The 20,701-nt window shown below is 34.6% G+C and overlaps 1 protein-coding gene across 1 annotated transcript; it reads left to right on the top strand.

Annotated features, from left to right (window-relative positions):
- The first annotated feature begins 7,646 nt into the window (after positions 1–7,646).
- On the top strand, positions 7,647–20,612 carry LOC133291352 (mannan endo-1,4-beta-mannosidase 7-like). The gene is made up of 5 exons (XM_061489601.1): positions 7,647–8,070; positions 8,327–8,521; positions 13,180–13,302; positions 19,601–19,794; positions 19,976–20,612. The coding sequence occupies exons 1-5, from the start codon at positions 7,738–7,740 to the stop codon at positions 20,394–20,396; spliced, it is 1,266 nt and encodes a 421-aa protein (XP_061345585.1). The 5' UTR covers positions 7,647–7,737; the 3' UTR covers positions 20,397–20,612.
- The last annotated feature ends 89 nt before the right edge of the window (positions 20,613–20,701 follow it).

The following is a 20,701-nucleotide window of genomic DNA, read 5'->3' as shown; positions in this document are numbered from 1 at the left end:
TAATCATTGGAAATATTGCATTATATCTTAATCATCAATCTTGTTAAATATATCACATTCAACATAAGTTAGCATGTATGCATTAAACCAATCATCACTTATCTTTGCACAATTTATCCTTAACAAAAATCACACTTATATGTTATCAAAAAAAAAAAAATCACACTTATATACAATACTGCATAGTTGTTGCAATCCCTACGAAAATGCAAATTCAGAAATTCATAATAATACTCTGTATAAACTAAAATAGTGTTTTTAAGTAGACAAGCCTCTAATATCATTGGGGGCCCTGCATTACTTGACCCAGAAACCCTTCAAGTAGCCTGCTTTCTTCTCAAGCCTCTTAGGCTCTATGTCTATGATTGGGCTTGCGACATTATTATTATTTTATTATAACAAGAGAAACAATATGAAGACCAAGAGGGAAAGGAGCACTTGCAACTGAGCCTTCAACCACAAAAAAGAGACACTAAATATTTTTCTTGTCCTCGGCAAATTTTACGATACCTGCTTTAGTCCCTAGCAAATAAAAAGACTATTCGTGGTCCCTAAGAAATTCAAAATGGACCCATTTAGTTGAAATTGTGATCCCTCACAAATTCAAAAGAGACCCACATTAGTCCCTCAAAATGACTAAAATGGGTCCACTTTGAATTTCTTAGAGACCATGAATAGTCTTTTTATTTGCTAGAGACTAAAGCGGGTATCGTAAAATTTGCTGAGGATCAAAAAGAATATTAACTCAAAAAAAAAATTATGTCTGCACTTGTAGACACTGACACATATATAGGTCCGCCAGTGGATATATAGTATGTAGAAGCATGACTTTGATCTACCTAGCACGGACACGCAATTTGTTGGAAAATTTGCGTGTCGGACACGTGTCCGACACTAACACGCTCCGACACGCGTCCGACACGTGGTCAATATTTGGAGACACGTGATCAACGCTCGGACACGCTTTTTCGACACACAGTCAATGCTAGGACACGCTCGGACATGTTTTTTGTTTTTTTTTAATTTTAATTTTATTTTGTTAACTAAATATAAAAGAAAGAATTTATAAATTAATTTTTTTCTGTTATAAAATTTGACATGAAAAATTAACAAAGTACGAAAAATTATTTATATTTATATTTATGTTATGAAATTTAAATATTTAATTTGTTATATAACTTATTATGAACTCTTATATATATTAAATATAAATCATATTATATATATTAAAATTTTTATTGAATATCAAAATGTATCCCAACGTGTCGAAATATGACATTTTTAAAAATTAACGTGTGGGCGTGTCATGTCGTGTCGTGTCTCGTGTCCGTGTCTGTGCATCATAGGCTTTGATTATTGGGTCACCCAATAAATATGAACATGCCACTCTTGAGTATTTTTACAGAAAAAGGTCCACCCAGTTATAAGAAAGGGAAGTATGCTTTTCCCAACCGAAAGTATGCGCCACTTGAACTAGTTACATGGAGTTCATGGAAAACCTTTTTGAGGATTTGTTGCTTTTGGTCATGTACGAACCTTAAGAAGTCCACCATCTTTTAATTCATTTATTTTTTTTAAAGGAAGGATCAATACCTGAGTTAGGTCTTAAGAAAATTTCACCAGGGTCTCGTAAAAGAAAAATAAGGGAAAAACAAGAAATAGAATGCATTCTTAAAATTTGAATTCAGGCATTCTTGTTATATGTTAATATTGTTAGATTGAAATATGATTGGATATTTAAGTGCATATATATTTTCAAGTACGAGAATATTACATTTTATACTTGTATGTATTTTATGACCATAGCTATCATTGAATATAATTACATAAAGTGTATAAAAAGGTGAATAGCTTCATTGTTCAAAGAATCTGTCCAGACCAGAGATTTTGACATTTTGCCACCACGACATGTGACCTTTGAATTTTAGGTCTCCCCGTACCAATCCCAAACTTAGAAGTGCTTCGATGCTGAATGCTTCCTTAAAAAGCAAGAGACGTTGTACTGTTGTAGTCTAAACAAAGAAATTTTTGGATTATTATGATTTGTTATTTATTTGGTGGGGACCCGCCGGAAGACATGGCACGGATGCTCAGATTATTGGTAGATTAAAATTCACATCCATTACCTTGCAAATCTTATCAGATGCAACATATCTCTATTCCACTTAAGCCTTAATCATCATTATGGGAATTGATATTTTTTTTTTAGGGTTATATTTACAAATTTTTTTGTTTACAAACTACACTATGTTCTTCCTGGAGAACAATAAGTTACATTATGTTTTTCCGGAAGTACATAGAGTAATTTGTAAACAGATTTTTTTTTTTTTTTGTACATCAAACGGACTAAAGCCCCAGAGTAAAACAAGAAAACTAAAACAAAACAACAAAAATCAGCAAAAACAAAACACCAAAAATTAGCAAAAAACAAGAAGAATAAAAGTAAACACTAAATCAGACTCAGGCCTTCTCCAGGATCCAAAATGTCTGCTGCCAGCAAAGGAAGCAATCTCTGATCAGGGGAAGCATAAGCAGTGAGACCAAAACATTTGTTGAGAGCTTCCTTAGCCATTCAATCAGCATATTTATTGGATGATCTAGGAACATGGAAAATATCAGCGGACTAGTCTTTATTTAGAAAATTCCAGATCTTAGCTACCAAAGAAAGTTTACGGGAATCATTACCAGTTATAGTAAGAGAGCTTAAAGCTTGTAATGAATAAGTCTCCACTTCAACCTTCCTCCATCCTTTGTCCCAAGCAGAGGTAAGGCCATGAAAAATAGCCCAAAGTTCTGCTAGCAAAGGAGAGCAAGACCCTAGAAAAAAAGTAAATCCACCTAGTCAGGAGCCGTTAGAGTCTCTGATTAGACCACCACAGGCTGCCTTATCTCCTTCTACAGTCCCGTCAATATTGAGTTTGATCGAACCTTGCAAAGGGCAGGACCAAAAGGAGGCAGAAGACAAAATTGAATGGAAGGTCGCTATACAAATTTTAAGATTTCTAGAAGAAATGTATTCTTCTAGATTGTTCTGGATGTAATTAGCAAGGTTACTTGACCTTTTGAAATCAGCTTCTTGGGCTGTTGTGTTCCTCCAATACCACAAGCAGTTACAAATTAGGAAAAAATAGTCTCTCCAATCTAGATGGTTGCTTGATACAAAATTAGCATTCATCTGCACCCAGTCAGCAAAATTAATCAGAGCAAAGAAACTAGAAGGAAGGGGTTGGAGAATTTGCAGTTTCCAAACATTTAGAGCTAATGGACAATCTCTAAATATATGGAGACAAAGGTTAAATGTGATAATAAGTGACCGCATTTTTTAAAAAGGAAGATCAATGTGTCTTAAAAGTTTGCCTCACATATGTATACGCGCGTATATATTGATGCGTGGAGGAGATGTGTCTCACTTTTTTTCTTTTTTCTTTTTTTTTTTTAAATTTGTGGGCCCCACTTAATTTATCTCACAACATAAGATAATTCCTCTCCTATAACATGAAAGAAGTAAAACCCTAATATGATACTCGTAATACTCTACATACAGTCTACACTTGAACTGTTTCTCGTAGTCACAAATCAGAATCTTGAGTAACTGTATAACTCTTATAAAACCCTTAAACTATATAAAGAAAAAAAAATTGAGGAAAGAAAAAAATGTTAAGTAACGTAAGAGTTTTACAAACAATAGTAAAGATTTAATTTAAATTTTATTATGATAGGTTTAAATTTAATTTAACAATATATGTGATGTGCTAATCAGATGTTGTAAATTTAGTAGATTAGGTGTAGTAGTTGATAAAACAAAAAGGGATTTTGAAGATAATGATAAAGCATTGGACTCTTAGCTGTGTGAAATGCATATACAATTACGCATTTCACTCTTTTTCTTCTTTTAGCTGTGGGATGATGGTGATGGATCTTGTAAACTGAATAGAAAGTATTGGACTCTTCTTTTTTGTTTGTAAACTTTTTTTAAAACTAGAATAGGAAACAGACTAAACCACTAGAACAACTACGGGAAAGGAGACCCAGCTACATCATTAAAAACCAGACTTCCACTAAAATGAAAATCAACCTAAAAAAAAAAAAGCAAGTTATTTAATTACTGTGCTTGTAATTGTCAGTTCCGAAATATGCAAGTTTGTCAAACCCGCGAATGCTTATAAATGACCCAAAAAAGACCTAAACAACGTCATTTTTTTTTGGTACATACCTAAACAACGTCATTACCAACGCTTATAAACATACGTCTCTTTCATTTTATTTATTTTTCTCATGTTTATTTTTTTATTTTTATGGCATTTGTATGAGCAGCAGAGATGGCCTTGATAAAAATAGAGTTATTATTTTAAAAGTTTAAGTTATTATGTGAATTGTTTTTTAATGATTTTATCTCTAACATTTATTAACTTTTTTTGTTATTAAAAAATTGTATTGTCTATTAAGTTGATAATTGGTAAGGGAAAAAATGCAAGGTAATTATCATTATTGTGTATTTTATACTAAATTTTAATGATCGTTATTAGCGTTATTGTTGGAACTTGGAAGTTGTTTTATATAATAATTTGAATTTGATGAAGTCCAATTAATAATTTTATATTATATTTTTTTACATTATTGCTGAGATGTTTTGATTCCTCTATAATTTTACTGTCATTTTTGTCTACCACTTTATTCGTTGTGTTTTTCTTAGTCTACAACTACATTAGAGGCTAGCATGAGGATTAGCTTCCCTAATGGAGAAGAATGAAGATAATCTACAATGTCGTCCTTAATAACTCTTTGACGAGATTCAGTTTATCCTTAGAAATTGAAATCAATACTAAATAACTGTTGTAAAAAATGTTATGAACTCAATTCAATTTAACAATAGGCGTTCCAGTCCCAAAAAAGAAGGCTACCTTACTCCAAACTTCCTCGCAGTTGAGACCTTTCAATCGGTGTTTTAAAATTGGGATTGACTTGATTAAAGTATTACGTCACTCTCAATTATTAGTTCAACCGGATTCAATCAGATTTACTGTTTACATATTAAAAAAATATAAACATATTACTTATATTAAAAATTCATATAAAAAACTATCAATGAGCTTCAAAAAATAAATTGATTCTCAATGATAGCAAATATTATATACTTCTGAATTTTTAATTCTAGACTATATCCTAATATTAGATTAAAATTGCAATGTAAGCTAAATGCACTTTTTGTGCCTTGACAAAACACAGATAAACTAAATTACGATAACAAATTATAGGTATGAAATATACACTAAGCAAAAAGTGTTCACTGTTGAAATGAGACCATTAGTGTTTATCTCCACTTAACTTCTTCAGATTATTATAAGATGCAACTGAATTACATAAACGAACTGCACTAATGTAAAGTACCTTCTTATTTTTACTTTACTCTTTAATCATATTTATCACAAAATATGAGCATGATTTAATTCAAGAGTTCTCAACAACCAAAAAAAAAAGATTTACCAAAAAAAAAAATTTACAAAAGGGGGGAAGGGTGTTCAATCGATCTAACCCTAATCATCCGGATCACCGAGTCTCGGTCAAATCAACCGGTCCAAACTGAATTGACTTCATAATCAGTTTAAATGATTGCTCGGATCATAGAATCCACAAAGTCACTAAGAATCGGATCGACTCGGCCGATTCAAGCCGATTTTTAAAACACTGCTTTCAATCCCAAAAACTTGGGTTTCTCATTCTTCCAGTTAATAACTATACAAGGTAACACCAACCTCGTGATTTAAATGGTAAGAAATTATTTGAGCTTATGTGATCATGTCTAACTCGAATCAGATTAATTGGGTAACCCATAAAACAATGGATACAATAAAACAATAGGATTTAACGTCGCTTTTATTGTAGGTAATAAAATTATTTCCTACACACATAAAAATATACGAGACCCATATTTTTTTCTCTTTTTTTTTCTTCATATAACTCCACGTGAATCCCATTTAATTTTATGTATATATAGAAGATAAAATTATTTCATGAAATATTTGTAAAGAACCACTTTAACCCAAAATCTTAAGGTGTTGGGTGATGGTCTTTTTAATGATTTATATTATTCTCTAACACACTCCCTCACGCATGAGAGCCCTTTATGAGCTTGAAGCGTGGATATTGCACAGGTCTAATTTTTGGTTTACTTTTTGTGCTTTTTATTTCATTATACTTGAAAGTAGAGGTGGTAAAGATCAAACTAGTGACCTTATAATCACTGAAGCTCTAATATTACTTTAACTCAAAATTATTGGATGAAGATTTTTTTAATAATTTATATTATTCTCTAATAATATGAGAAGAATTAAGGGAAAAAAAAACTATGAAAGGTAATGTTTCAATATATGAACTTATTAATTCAGTCAATAGGAGTCATTATCTCACCAACATATTTGTAGAATAAAAATTTGATTTAATTTTCTTTGGAAGTAGTTACTTTTTGTGACGGTGCCGTGTGCGAGTGTAGCGTCCCTGGAAGGTAAGAAAACACTTCGAAGTGGAGTCACTAATTGGAGCAAACTTTTGGTAAATTTGGGGTGTCGAATTCGATATACTTATTTATTAAAGCGAAAAAATATTTTTCTTTTTAAATGATATAAATTGTATCATTTTATTTTCATAAAAAGATGAGACTTATATTTTTATTTTTTTTGTTCATTCTCTTTAGTATCATCTATCTCTTCTCTCAAATAATACAACTTTATATACTTTAAAATAAGATACATTTTTTCTTTATTAAAATAGATAAAAAAATTTCACTTTAATCTATTGTTTTTTTATATTCTTCTTTATGTCATTTCAAAAAAAATTTGGTGCACCTGTTGTATTAAAAAAATATCCCACTGATTGACGTGTTCCAGAGCTTGTATCTCACGCTTAACAATGTTAATGTCATTTGGGCAGTGGGATGCGTCCATAATTCTATTTCCATGCCACAGTAATCAATTCACATCACGGGGCAATAATTTTGTATGGACAAGGCAAATTATTTTTGTAACCACACCTTTTTCCATGGTTGTGGTTATGAGTCATTACATGTACAGTGTGACAGTGACTCGTGATAGTCTCTGGTTCTATACAAATCCACTGCATCCACAATCCCCTCTGTCCTTTCCTTTTACTTAAAGACAACGTTAATTTAGAGTGTAGTGTTCTGGCATTTCGATCAACATTAGTCACTGGTGAAAAAGATTATGTTTACGTGATTACACCATCTATTTCTTTTTTAAATATATATTGAAAATTGTTTATCTCATTTTACATGAGATAAATATATTTTCTTATACTCACAACTCACATGTATAAAAGAGAAGAAAGAGAATAGAGAAGAGAAAAAAAATATAAATTGGTCCCACCACTCAATATCTGAATGTAAAAAAATGAGTTTATTTTATATTAAATGAGAAATTAATTTTCCATATATATTTTACTATCAAACATAAAGACACTTACCGTTATAAACTACAAATGGTTCTTATATTGAAAAATATTTTCGATGTTCCAAGATAATAAAGTATTCGGTACTTTTTATTTATTAAATATAACAAAAAATAATATTTTTATCTTTATATTTATTTCTACTCATATTCCACGTCTTTTTATTTTTGGGCAAAGAATATGTCCTCAAGAGAAAATAGAAAATAAGCTCCTTATATTGGCTTCAGTGCGTTTTAGAAGTTGAAACATCCTACACTGCATTAAGAGGAGCGCAGAATGATGAAGCATCGTTTTTTTCTGGTCTTTTTAGTTCTCTATACTATACTAGAACATGGGATTTTGCTCCAATTAGTAGAAGGAGATGATGGGTTTGTGAAAGCAAGAGGAGTGCAGCTTATGTTGAATGGTAGTCCCTACTATGCTAATGGTTTTAATGCCTATTGGCTAATGTATGTGGCCTCTGATCCATCTCAGAGAAACAAGGTGTCATCTGCTTTTCAAGAGGCAACAAACCATGGACTTAACATAGCCAGAACATGGGCTTTCAGTGATGGTGGATATAAACCCCTACAATACTCTCCTGGATCCTACAATGAGGACATGTTCCAGGTTAGTCTTCATCACCATTTCTTCAATCTTTAATGCAGTACTTAATAATGTTAAAGAAATATAATATAGGTATGTAATTTAATATAAAATAATAAAAATTTCTTCTCTTAATAATTTTATATTATATTTTTCTAACCGTGCACTTCAATTTGTTTATTTGTTTGCATTATTTTTTTTTTGTCTAGTTGCTGTGCTGTGCACTCTTATTTGTTTGATTTGTGTTACGTACTCTGCTTTCTTTAATTCATAATTGAAGGGGTTGGACTTCGTAATATCTGAAGCCAGAAGATATGGTCTCAAGCTGGTGTTAAGTTTGGTGAATAATTATAATAACTTAGGAGGAAAGAAACAATATGTGGACTGGGCAAGGAGTCAGGGCCAGTCTGTAAATTCTGAAGATGATTTCTTCACAAACCCTGTAGTGAAGGGATACTACAAAAACCACATTAAGGTAAAATTTGATTTATAGCTTTTTATTTTGTTTTCTTTATTGTCATCCTGCCACAATTAATTTGGTTTTATATTATGCTCTTTTGTCCTTGTTCGAGGATTGAGAGAAAAGAAAGGGAGGGAAGTAAGGTTATGAAGTTTCTAGTGTAAATATGTTTTGAAAGTATATTTACTGTAAGATTATTCAGTCAATAATAATCATGGTATATTCTGTTAAATTAAAAATAAATATATTTTTACTTATTTATTTTAAAGATAAACAGTAAGATGTAAGATGAGCCTAACCAGCTTCTGTGGTTGATGTTGCTCTGAGCTTAAAAGTTTGCCACCTAATAGCTGCCAAGAAATTAATGACATTTGCACAATTTTCACCATGAATGCTCCACACATGCAGTCTGCTACCTCAGCTACTCCTCCTGACAACGATATGTAACAAGCATTTTCCAATTTAAAAAGGTCTATATATATGTTAAAAATCAAGCAACTCTATATAATAGTAATTCATGTGTATTTCTTCTACCTCAATAGAGGTCATTATATACATAGTATCAGAGTTACAAATCAGTCATAAATCATGATACAAATCAGCCATAAATCAACGAAAAAATTACAAATAATCAGGAAATTAAAACTCATAAAATCTCTCCACATAATTCCTACAATCTTTACATGTAACGAATTCTCTTTAATTGCTACATAAATTGGTCAATCAAATCAGAAATTAAATCTTTTCAATTATAAAAAATATACAACTCAACACTCCCCCTCAAGTTGGAGCATAGATGTCAATCATGTTCAACTTGTCAATTGCACCTTGAAAAACTCTTCTGGAAACAGCTTTAGTAAGTGTATCAACTAATTGATCTTCTGACTTAACAAATGGCAACTGTATAATTTTCTGAACTAGCTTCTCCTTGATAAAATATCGGTCAATCTCCACATGTTTGGTTCGGTCATGTTGCACAGGATTATTTGCTATTCCAATGGCAGCCTTGTTATCACAATGGAGATTCATTAGTTTGTCATAACAAATTTCCAAGTCTTTTAATACGCTGTTAACCCACAATAGCTCACATACTCCTTGATCCATACCTCGAAATTCAGCTTCTGCACTTGATCTTGTTACTACTTTCTGTTTCTTGCTTTTCCAAGTAACTAAATTATCTTCCACGAAGGTGAAATAGCCTGATATGTGGAATGCCTTGTTGTTTTATCTCCAGCCCCATCAGAGTTAGTGTAACCTTCAACACCTGTGACATCATTTTTTGAGAACAAAAATCCTCGGCCAGGGGCACCCTTTTAAGTACCTTAGAATTCGGTACACTGCATTCATGTGATCTACGCTTGGTTTGTGCATAAAGCGGCTTACAACACTTACGGCACATGCAATATTTGGCCTCGTATGAGACAAGTATATCAATCTTCCAACCAACCTTTGGTACTGAAAAATATTTGCTGGCTTTTGATCCAGAAATATTCCAAGCACATGATTCATCTCACGCGAGCATTCCAGTCTCAGTGAGGAGATCTAGTACATATTTCTTTTGTGAAAGATAAATACCTTGTTTTGATCTTACTATCTCAATTCCCAAGAAGTATTTCAAATCTCCTAGATCTTTCATTTCGAATTCACTTGCTAGTTTCTTTTGCAGAAGTTTCATCTCATCTATGTCATCTCCTGTCAGGACCATGTCATCTACATAGACAATCAATACGGTCACTTTTCCTTCCTTGTGTTTAATGAACAAGGTGTGGTCAACATTGCTTTGTTTATATCTAAATCTCTTCATTGCAGAAGAAAATCTCACAAACCATGCTCTAGGGGATTGTTTAAGTCCATATAAGGCTTTCTTCAATTTAAAAACTTTATTCTCACTAAAAGAACTTTGTTTGACACCTGGTGGTATCTCCATGTACACCTCCTCTTCAAGGTCTCCATTTAAGAATGCATTTTTCACATCAAATTGTTGTAGTGGCCAATCTCTATTTGCAGCTATGGACATAATTATCCGGACTGTATTGATTTTAGCTACTGGTGCAAAGGTTTCTTGGTAGTCTACTCCATACTTTTGCGAGTATCCTTTTGCCACCAATCTAACTTTGTACCTGTCAATGCTTCAATCTGCCTTCAGCTTTACAGTAAACACCCATCTACATCCAATGGTTCTTTTGCCATCTGGTAAGGGCACGAGCTCCCAAGTAGAGTTCTTTTGCAAGGCCCCCATTTCATTATTCATTGCCTTCTTCCAATTCATATCCTTCAATGCATCCTGCACATTACTAGGGACAGATATACTGGACAATTGATCAACAACAAGAGCATATGACTCAGACAACCTGTGATTAGACACATAGTTACTAATAGGATATTTAGCTTTAGCATTGGGGTCAGGTTCATACAGTTCCTTTGGGACACCCTTATTGATCCTATGTGATCTTTTAAGAGTTATGTCACCAGAATTAATCATGGTTTCAGTAGGAATATCAGGAAACACAATGACACTTTCAGTGGGTAGATTATCATACTGAAAGATATTTTCTTCAAGAGGAGTAGTATTAGAAATTACCTCTGTTGGATTATGGTGGTCCCAGAGAGATCTCTTAGTTTTTGGTGTTAAGCAAAGTATTTCTGTTGTTACTGGAGAGTCAGAGTGTAAGACTTCAACATTCTCCACACCTGTATATGTTGCTTTAGTTCCTCCTCCATTCAAGGTGGCTAATTGGTCTTGCTCTTCATAGTAACTCTCCCCCTGAAGAGGAGACCCAGAAACTCCCCCAGAATAATAAGGTTCAAATTCCCGAAAAGAGACATCTAGAGTGATATGTATCTTTTAGTTGTTGGAGACCATAACACCGGTATCCTTTCTGAACATCAGAGTAACCAACACACACACACAATTTAGCACATGAATCTAGTTTGTTATGTAGTACTTTGGCAATATGGACATAAACAATGCAGCCAAACACATGCGGCTCAAGATTGGGAATGTGGGGAACAGAAAGTAGTGATTCAAACTTCTGTTGAGGAGTCACAAAGTTGATGACACTAGAAGGGGTACGATTAATCAGATAAGCAGTAGAGCGAACAGCTTCACCCCAGTAAAGACGGGGCATATTTAGGCCAAAGAGAGAGGCACTAACAACCTCCATAAGTTGTCTATTTTTCCTTTCGGCTAAACCATTTTGCTGTGGTGTATAAGTACAAGAGGTCTGATGTCTAATCCCCTTGTGATTCAAGAACTGCGCAAAAGATTTATCTGTATATTCGGTCTCATTATCAGACTGCAAAATTCGGATCTGGCATTGAAATTGTGTGGCTACCATTCGGTGAAAGGTTTGGAAGGCTGTAAATATATCAACTTTCTTATGTAACAACATGACCCATGTCATTCGAGTACATTCATCTATAAATGTCACAAAGTATCGAGCTTTAGATAGGGAAGGGACATCAGCCAGTCCCCAAACATCAGAGTGAACAACTTCAAAAGGAATTGAACTTTTATTACTACTAGGAGAATAGGAAAAAACGATGGCTTTTTGCTAGTTCACATGTGTTACAATGGAAATCATCAATATTCAAACTAGAAAAAAATCTTGGATGGAGTTTTTTCATAGCCAAGAGAGAGATGTCCTAGTCTTTTATGCCAAAGCCAAATTGTTTCCCGAGCCTTATCTCCCAATTTATTCTGTCTCTTTCTGGTAACATCCAGATAATAAAGTTTGTCTCGCTTAACACCATAGCCAAGAGCCTTTCGGGTGGAAATTTCCGCGAACACACAAAATGAGGGCCAAAAGGTGACAGTACAGTTCAAGGTACTAGTAAGTTGTGCTACGGAAAGTAAGTTATATTCAAGGGAAGGGACAACCAAAACAGAAGTCAAATGAAGATATTCAGACAGGATAAGAGATCCTTTACCAGTGATAGAAGAGGTACTACCATTAGCAATAGAAATGAATGATTGGGAAGAAGGGAAAAAACAATGCAACTTACTAGAATCCTTTGTCATATGATCAGAAGCTCCAGTGTCAATTATCCAAATATCATCTCTAGAACATGCAGGAAAAAAAAAGGAGTTTTATCAACAGTACCCGAGTAAGCAGCATTGGTAGTGGGCTGCTGGGGACTTTCATAAGAGGTAGTGACCATTGCTTTGCTAGGGAGAATAGAATAATGAAAGAAAGGTGAAGATGATTTCAGGATTACACTTCAAGTATGGATACATGTGAGACTGATTTCGCAGTCCCTTTGCTGGATTAGAACAGAGGCTCTGGTACCATGTTAAAAATCAAGGAACTCTATAGAATAGTAATTCATTTGTATTTCTTCTACCTCAATAGAGGTCATTATATACAAAGTATTAGAGTTACAAATCAGTCATAAATCAGGCTACAAATCAGCCATAAATCAAGGGAGAGAATTACAAATAATTAGGAAATTAAAACTCCTAAAATCTCTCCACATAATTCCTAAAATCTCTCCATGTAACGAAGTCCCTTTAATTGCTACATAAATTGGTCAATCAAATCAGAAATTAAATCTTTCAAATTATAAAAAATATACAACTCAACAATATATATATATATATATATATATATATATATATATATATATATATAACTGGCCTAACATTGTGAGTTTCTATGTGTGTTATATCGTAGAGTGTACTTACAAGACGTAATAGCCTCAATGGAGTTGCTTATAAAGATGATCCAACTATAATGGCTTGGGAGCTCATGAATGAGATTAGATGCTCTTCAGATCAATCAGGAAAGACGGTTCAGGTAACTATTATTCGGCTTTTCAATTCTATTTCTTTAAGCTGCCATTTTAAGCATCATTTTTATGCACCTACCTAGATCTTAAATTATTTTGGTCAATCATTTAACTTGGTACTTGGTAGGTAGGAGTAAGAATAAGAGGTTAAAAAAAGCAGAAAAATGAAACCGTTGATTGTTTTCAGACATATTGTATCTAAATTACTTTTTCCATTTTCAACCCTCATTTTTCAACTTTTCATTCTCACTCCTATTCATTATTTTATCTGCCCTATTGACAAAGTGAACCAACAGTCTCTGTTATGAGTGAGAATATAGATATCTATGAGACTTATGGTCAAGTTAGGTTTGCAACTAATATATGGTAAACCGAGTAAAAATAACAAAGTTATGTCCACCAGCCATTAATATTTGGGTAGCTCACAAAAGCAAAGTTAGTTAATATTTCTAGTAAATTTCTTCAGTAATTATAATTTCACATTATATCTTCTGCGTCACTATCGTAGTTTTAGCTTTTGGTTTAATGTAAAACATATAACTGGGATAAGTAAGATTTGAAAATGAATTCACATGTGAGTACTGGTGTTAGTGCAATGTAAAGAAAATTAACATCACTCAATTTTTCATCACTTGAGTTTGTGTCTAAGCACTAAGTAGAGGGAAACCAATTGAGACCAAGAACTTCGACTTTCAAGATACAAATATTTTTGTTTTTACACATCAAAAGAGATACTTTGTGACTGAAAGGTTACTGATTCGAATTTGAAAAATAGTTTTCTTGCAAATATATAAGAGTAAGACAACGTACAAGAAATTCTCTCATCACTATCCTACCTAGTCGGAGTTTAATGGAAAGTAATTTAAAGTTTATACATTAAGCTTTAAAAGAGATAATTTGTTACGAAGAGGAGGAGTGGAGCTTCAAGTTGGGTAAAAGACTTTGTTGATAATATTCATTAGGAACATTCTTACAGTATGAAAGCATTGAGAGAGAACAGTAGAAAGTACAGGAAAAGGAAAACTGAATCGATTAATTAATGAACCATTACATCAATGTATATATATATAGCCTTGGCTATCAGAAATGAAGACCCTAACTAACTACTTCATTAAGTAACTAACTAACTGACTAAAGCTGACGTGTAATTGTATTACAAGTAATCTCTACACCCCCCCTCAAGTTGGAGGATGAAGATCATGAAGCCCCAACTTGAACAAGAAGTTATGAAAAGGAGCTGGATGTAAAGCTTTAGTAAAGTTGTCTGCTAATTGTTGAGATGTAGTAATTGGTAAAAGACGTAGAAGACCAGCCACAATTTTTTCTCTTGTAACATGACAATCAAGTTCGATATGTCTGCTTCTTTCATGAAAAGAAGGATTGTGTGCTAAATGTATAGCTGCTTGGTTGTCACAGTAGACGACGGCTGGTTGAGTAAATGGAACCATCAAGTCATTGAGAAGGTAAACCAACCACTGGAGTTCACAAGCAATAGCAGCAAGCGCACGGTATTCTGATTCAGCAGAGGAGAGACTCACGGTACTTTGCTTCTTGGATTTCCATGAGATTAAGGATGACCCAAAGAAAACACAGTAACCAGTGGTAGACCGCCTAGTGTCTGGACATGTGGCCCAGTCGGCATCAACAAAACCACGAAGATCTAATATGTTATTTGCTGGGAAGAAGAGTCCTTTGCTGGAGATCCTTTAAGGTATCTCAGGACCCGACAAGCTGCATCAAAATGAGGTTGCATGGGATTGGAAACAAATTGACTTAATTGTTGGACAGCAAAGGCAATATCTGGCCTGGTATTTGTGAGGTATAACAGCCTACCCACCAGTCGCCGGTATCTAGCAGGATCAGAGCAAACAGTTCCCTTGTTCTGCTGAAGACGTAATCCTGGCTCCATTGGGGTGGAAGCTGGTTTAGCACCAGTGAGGCCACCATCCTTAAGAAGCTCAAGCACATATTTTCTTTGATTAAGTATCAAACCATGAGAGAATCGAGCCACTTCAAGGCCAAGGAAAAACCTTAATGGTCCAAGATCTTTTATTCGAAATAACTTGTCAAGATGATTTTTGACAGATGTTATTTCTTGCATATCATTGCCACTCAATACCACGTCATCAACGTAAACCAAAAGTGCAGTAAAAGAGTTGCCACTTACCTTGGTAAAGAGTGAGTGATCAGAGGCAGATTGAGTGTAGCCAAAAGAACAAAGCTCTGCAGTGAGTCGAGCATTCCACTGTCTGCTCGATTGTTTGAGGCCATAAAGTGATTTCTTCAATTTACATACTTGTTGTGGCTTATGTGCAGTAGTGACTCCTTCTGGAACCACCATGAACACCTCTTCAGATAAGTCACCATGTAAGAATGCGTTATTGATGTCTAGTTGCTCAAGGAACCAGTTTCGAGCAGTAGCTATGGCAAGGAGTAATCTGATAGTTGTGAGCTTTGCAACAGGGGAGAAGGTTTCAAAATAATCTACACCTTCCATTTGATTATACCCCTTTGCCACTAAACGAGCCTTGTGTCTAGCAACAGTACCATCGGGGTTATGCTTTATTTTATATACCCATTTAGATCCAATTGGGCGTTTTCCTTTGGGTAAGTCAACAAACTCCCAAGTATGATTCCTATGTAGTGCTTCAAGTTCTTCATTCATGGCAGCTACCCATTCAGGGGACTGTGCTGCTTGTTTGTAACTAGTGGGCTCAACAAATGAACTGATATTATGGCAAAAGGAAGTGTATTCTGATGAACAGTGCTTATAAGACACTAAGGAAGACAGAGAATGATATGATTTGGGAATGGAAGTGGACACATTGCATTGATATTCATTGAGATGTTTAGGTGGAGCTCTCACCGTGTGGAACGTCTGAGTGCTAGAGTATCATCATGTAATTCTGGGATACAGCTTGTAGATGGGATTGGTTGTGGGAGAGGATCAGAAAAATTGTCTTCTGTTCTATCAAGAAGAACTGTTGCTGATGGTTCATGAGGAATTGCTTCTGATGTGGCAGGACTAGTAGCAGCAGGAGAAGTTTGTCCACCTGTGGGAAACATATCATAAGATGAAGGGATATCATGACCAATAGGCCACGGGTTAGTACTTTTGTCAGATATTTCAGTAACAAGTGGGAACTGGTGTTCATAAAACATAACATTCCTTGATACAAGAATTTGTCTGGAGAAAAGATCACATAGCACATATCCTTTTGTTCCATCCTTATGTCCAATGTATATGCATTTTGATGCCCGAGGATCAAACATAGAACGACCAGCAACAATAGTAGATGCATATGTTAAGCATCCAAAGGCTCTGAGATGCGTGAGTACAGGTGGTTCACCATATAGCAGTTCAAATGGTGATTTGTTACTCAATTTTGGTGTGCTAAGTCTATTGATAATGTGGATGGCGTGTGTAACACAGTAAGACCAAAGACTGCATGGTAATTTGCCTTGAAAAAGAAGTGCTCTAGATGTATTGAGAATATGTTGATGCTTCCTCTCTACTATACCATTTTGTTGAGGTGATTCCACACAAGAAGTTTGGTGGAGAATCCCTTTTTGAGAAAAGAAATCATTCATTTTGAATTCTACTCCATTGTCACTTCGAAATGTTCTAATTGTTTTATGAAACTGAGTTGCAATTAAAGCTACAAATGCCTGAATATGTCCTCTTACTTCTGATTTGGATTTCATAAGAATGCCCCATGTAAAACGGGTGTAATCATCTACAATTGTTAACAAAAAACGATGACCATGAATTGAAGTCACAGAGTATGGGCCCCAAATATCAACATGTACAATATCAAAGGCTGCAATTGATGTTGTAGTACTGTGATTAAAAGAAAGCCTCTTCTGTTTAGCCATATGGCAAATATCACAAGGATTGTCTAAGTACTTACAAGTAATGAAAGGAAACTGTTGAATCATAGCTCTTATTTCAGATTTAGAACAATGTCCTAATCGTAAATGCCAAATATCAATGGCTTTAGTATCAGCTATGTAACTACTATTATTGAAAGTCTTCAAATCTTTGAGTGAAACTTCTTCAAGAATTCTACCCATGCTGTCAGCACCTTGAGAAAGAACATACAATCCTTTCTCTAATCTAGCAGAACCAATCACTTCCAAGTGATGTCCCTGTTGAATGGTACATGTTTGATGCTGAAATATGACATGGCAATCAGAATTGTGAGTTAATTTACTCACTGAAATCAAATTTACCCCAAACTCCTTCACATATAGGACATCAGTTAAAATGAGTGACCTTGAGACCACAACAGTGCCACAAACATATGAGAAAACTCTACATCCATTAGGGAGAGATATAGCTATTGGATCTATACTTCTAATATCAGACAAAACGTCTAAACAATAGGTAATGTGGTCAGTTGCTCCCGTATCAAGTATCCACTGAGTATTGGTCATACCTGCTGAAGATGTGTTACTGTCAACACTAAGAGCTGAAGTAGTTTGAACCATGTTACTAGTTCGAGGAACTGATGCATCATGAGAGGAAGTTGAGCCAGGATTCTGCTGTAACTGCATAGATTGTTGAATCATTCCCATGATGGTGTGATACTGATCCTTAGTAAAATTTCCTTTTGCTTCTGCTTCTGGAACATTTTCAACCTGAGCAGGATAGTCACTTGTGATCATATTTGCTCTGTTTGTAAAATTCTTCACCTTAAATCCAGATGGATAACCATGTTTTTCAAAACATGTTTCAATTGTATGACTGGTTTTGCCACAATAAGTGCATAACCTGAAACCACGTCCACGTCCACCAGTTGGATATGCATTTCGTCCTCTGCCACGAGTTTGAAAATGCCCCCTTCCTTGAACCTGTTCACCAGAATTGAAAAATACTTTTGAAGGATCATGATAGTTAGAGGCATTACCTTCCAATTGCAAGTGTCTTTCTTGCTGAGCTATCAATGAGAAAACGCGATTAATTGTCGGCAGTGGATCCATGAGCATGATCTGAGACTTGACATGTGAAAATTGTTCACATAATCCTTTGAGAAACCTAATTGAATAATCTCTTTCTCTGATAATCTTAATCTCCTTCGCAATAGAACAGCAAGGATTGACACATTTGCAAGTAGGAGTAGGTTGCAGCGCCTCTAATTCGTCCCACAAAATCTTGAGACGTGTGAAGTAATCGGAGATTGAACTATCTCCTTGTTGTAATCGATAAATGTCATCTTGAAGATCTGATATTCTGAACATATCAGATTGTGAAAACCTTTCTTTAAGATCTCTCCAAACATCATAAGCTCGATCCATCCATAGGATTGATTGAGAAATCGAGCTTGTAATTGAACGATGAAGCCATGAGAGCACCATAGTGTTGCATCTCTCCCAGGCTGCAAAACGAAAATCTGATACATCTGGAATCAAGATCGTTCCATTAACAAAAGCTATTTTGTTCTTATAAATCAGAGCCATCGACATCGACCTGGCCCATCCATGGTAGTTTTTCCCATTCATAGGAGAAGAGACCAAAACGAGTGAAGGATTCTCGTTAGGATGAAGGAAATATAGACTTGCTGGATCTGAAATATCAACAGATCTTGATGAATTTTCTTGTCTTCTAGGTACAGTTTCATTTGCACCTTCGTTCGTGACTTCTGCTTCATGCCCAGAACCTTGATCCGCCATCTTAAGCTGTGATCAAGTAATCTCGAAAAGAAAAAAAAACAGAAACGAAAACGTAAAGGAAAAATGGCGGATCAGAGCTCTGTGTAGAGCTCTGATACCATCTTACAGTATGAAAGCATTGAGAGAGAACAGTAGAAAGTACAGGAAAAGGAAAACTGAATCGATTAATTAATGAACCATTACATCAATGTATATATATATAGCCTTGGCTATCAGAAATGAAGACCCTAACTAACTACTTCATTAAGTAACTAACTAACTAACTAAAGCTGACGTGTAATTGTATTACAAGTAATCTCTACAAACATAGCTGTTAGATATAATACATTGTATAGAATAGTTACTGTGATGGTATTAGAAATGGAACAGAATGTTAGTAGTCGGTTATACATGTTACTGAGTTAGCTATTGTAATTGTAATTGTGACGTGGCATTGGTTGTTACACTCATAGCTTGCTCTCATTAGAATAAAAGGGACATATGTTGTAATTGGAACCATTCATTGAGAATTATACTTGTTCTTTCTTTCGTTTCCTTTGGTTTTACTTCCCCAATTTCATTGTTCTGTTGCTGAATCTCCGTTAAGGGTTCGCGTCCCTTAACATAATTGAGTTTTATTTCCCGGTTTGACAGGCTTGGATTACTGAGATGGCATCTTACTTGAAATCCATAGATGGAAACCACTTGCTGGAAGTTGGTCTTGAAGGCTTCTACGGCCAGTCAAAGCAAGAGTCTAATCCAAACTTCCACGAAGGAACAGATTTCATTGCAAATAACCAAATCCCTGCCATTGATTTTGCAACAGTTCACTCGTATCCTGATCAATGGTGTGGAATTTTATTTCCATTCTTTATAAAAACACAATGATGATAATTAGTACTAACATATTCATGCACCATTTTTCTTATGTCATTCTTATAATAATTAAATAAGAAAGGTGTAAATTTTTTGGTGTATAAGGTTTTATATTTTATGATAATGCTGAATTGGTTCACATTCCATGAGCAGGTTATCAGGTTCAAGTTATGAAGACCAAATCTCATTTTTAGGTAGTTGGCTCAGTGAGCATATCCAAGATGCACAGAACACCTTTCATAAGCCTGTTCTCTTTGCTGAGTTTGGGTTTTCAACAAAAAATTTCAGTTCTGACTCAAAACCAAGGGACCAGTTTTTCAATGTAGTCTATTCTGCAATCTATTCTTCAGCAAGTGGTGGTGGGGCAGCTGTTGGTGGCTTATTTTGGCAACTTCTAACTGAAGGAATGGATTCTTTTAGAGATGGTTATGAGGTAGTCTTAGGTGAGAGCCCCTCAACAGCTAGTTTGATTGCTCAAGAGTCTGAAAAGCTAACCCGAATTCGAAAGATGTACTCCAGAATGAGAAGCATTAGAAGCACACAATGGCAGGCTGGTGCTAATGACAAAAACTGAGACAAGTCTTGAAGACTTTGGAGAGATCTTCAGAATTTTCTCTCCTCGTGAATATTATATGTTCATAGCTTTATATCCAATGAGGTCTTTAATGAAATGCCCTTTAGAATATTATATGTTCATAGCTTTATATTTAATGAGGTCTTTAACGAAATGCCCTTTGGAGAGTCTCATGAATATTATATGTTCATAGCTTTATATCTAATGAGGTCTTTAACGAAATGCCCTTTGGAGAGTCTCATGAATATTATATGTTCATAGCTTTATATCTAATGAGGCTCTGAAAGAAACAAGGCCAACAGGAG

The sequence above is a fragment of the Gastrolobium bilobum genome, unplaced genomic scaffold, assembly GCF_033153095.1.
Source record: "Gastrolobium bilobum isolate Gb01-03AN ecotype WA unplaced genomic scaffold, APGP_CSIRO_Gbil_v1 utg21577, whole genome shotgun sequence".
Taxonomy (NCBI): domain Eukaryota; kingdom Viridiplantae; phylum Streptophyta; class Magnoliopsida; order Fabales; family Fabaceae; genus Gastrolobium; species Gastrolobium bilobum.
Note: the sequence above shows the minus strand (reverse complement) of the source record. Positions and strands in the feature narration are given on the sequence as shown.

What these genes read in the sequence shown, in the direction of transcription:
- LOC133291352 (XM_061489601.1), top strand. Translation starts at nt 7,738, where the DNA reads ATGATGAAGCATCGTTTTTTTCTGGTCTTTTTAGTTCTCTATACTATA. An exon ending in ACAATGAGGACATGTTCCAG is followed by an intron (nt 8,071 to 8,326) that starts GTTAGTCTTCAT and finishes TCATAATTGAAG; the next exon opens with GGGTTGGACTTCGTAATATC. An exon ending in CACTCGTATCCTGATCAATG is followed by an intron (nt 19,795 to 19,975) that starts GTGTGGAATTTT and finishes TTCCATGAGCAG; the next exon opens with GTTATCAGGTTCAAGTTATG.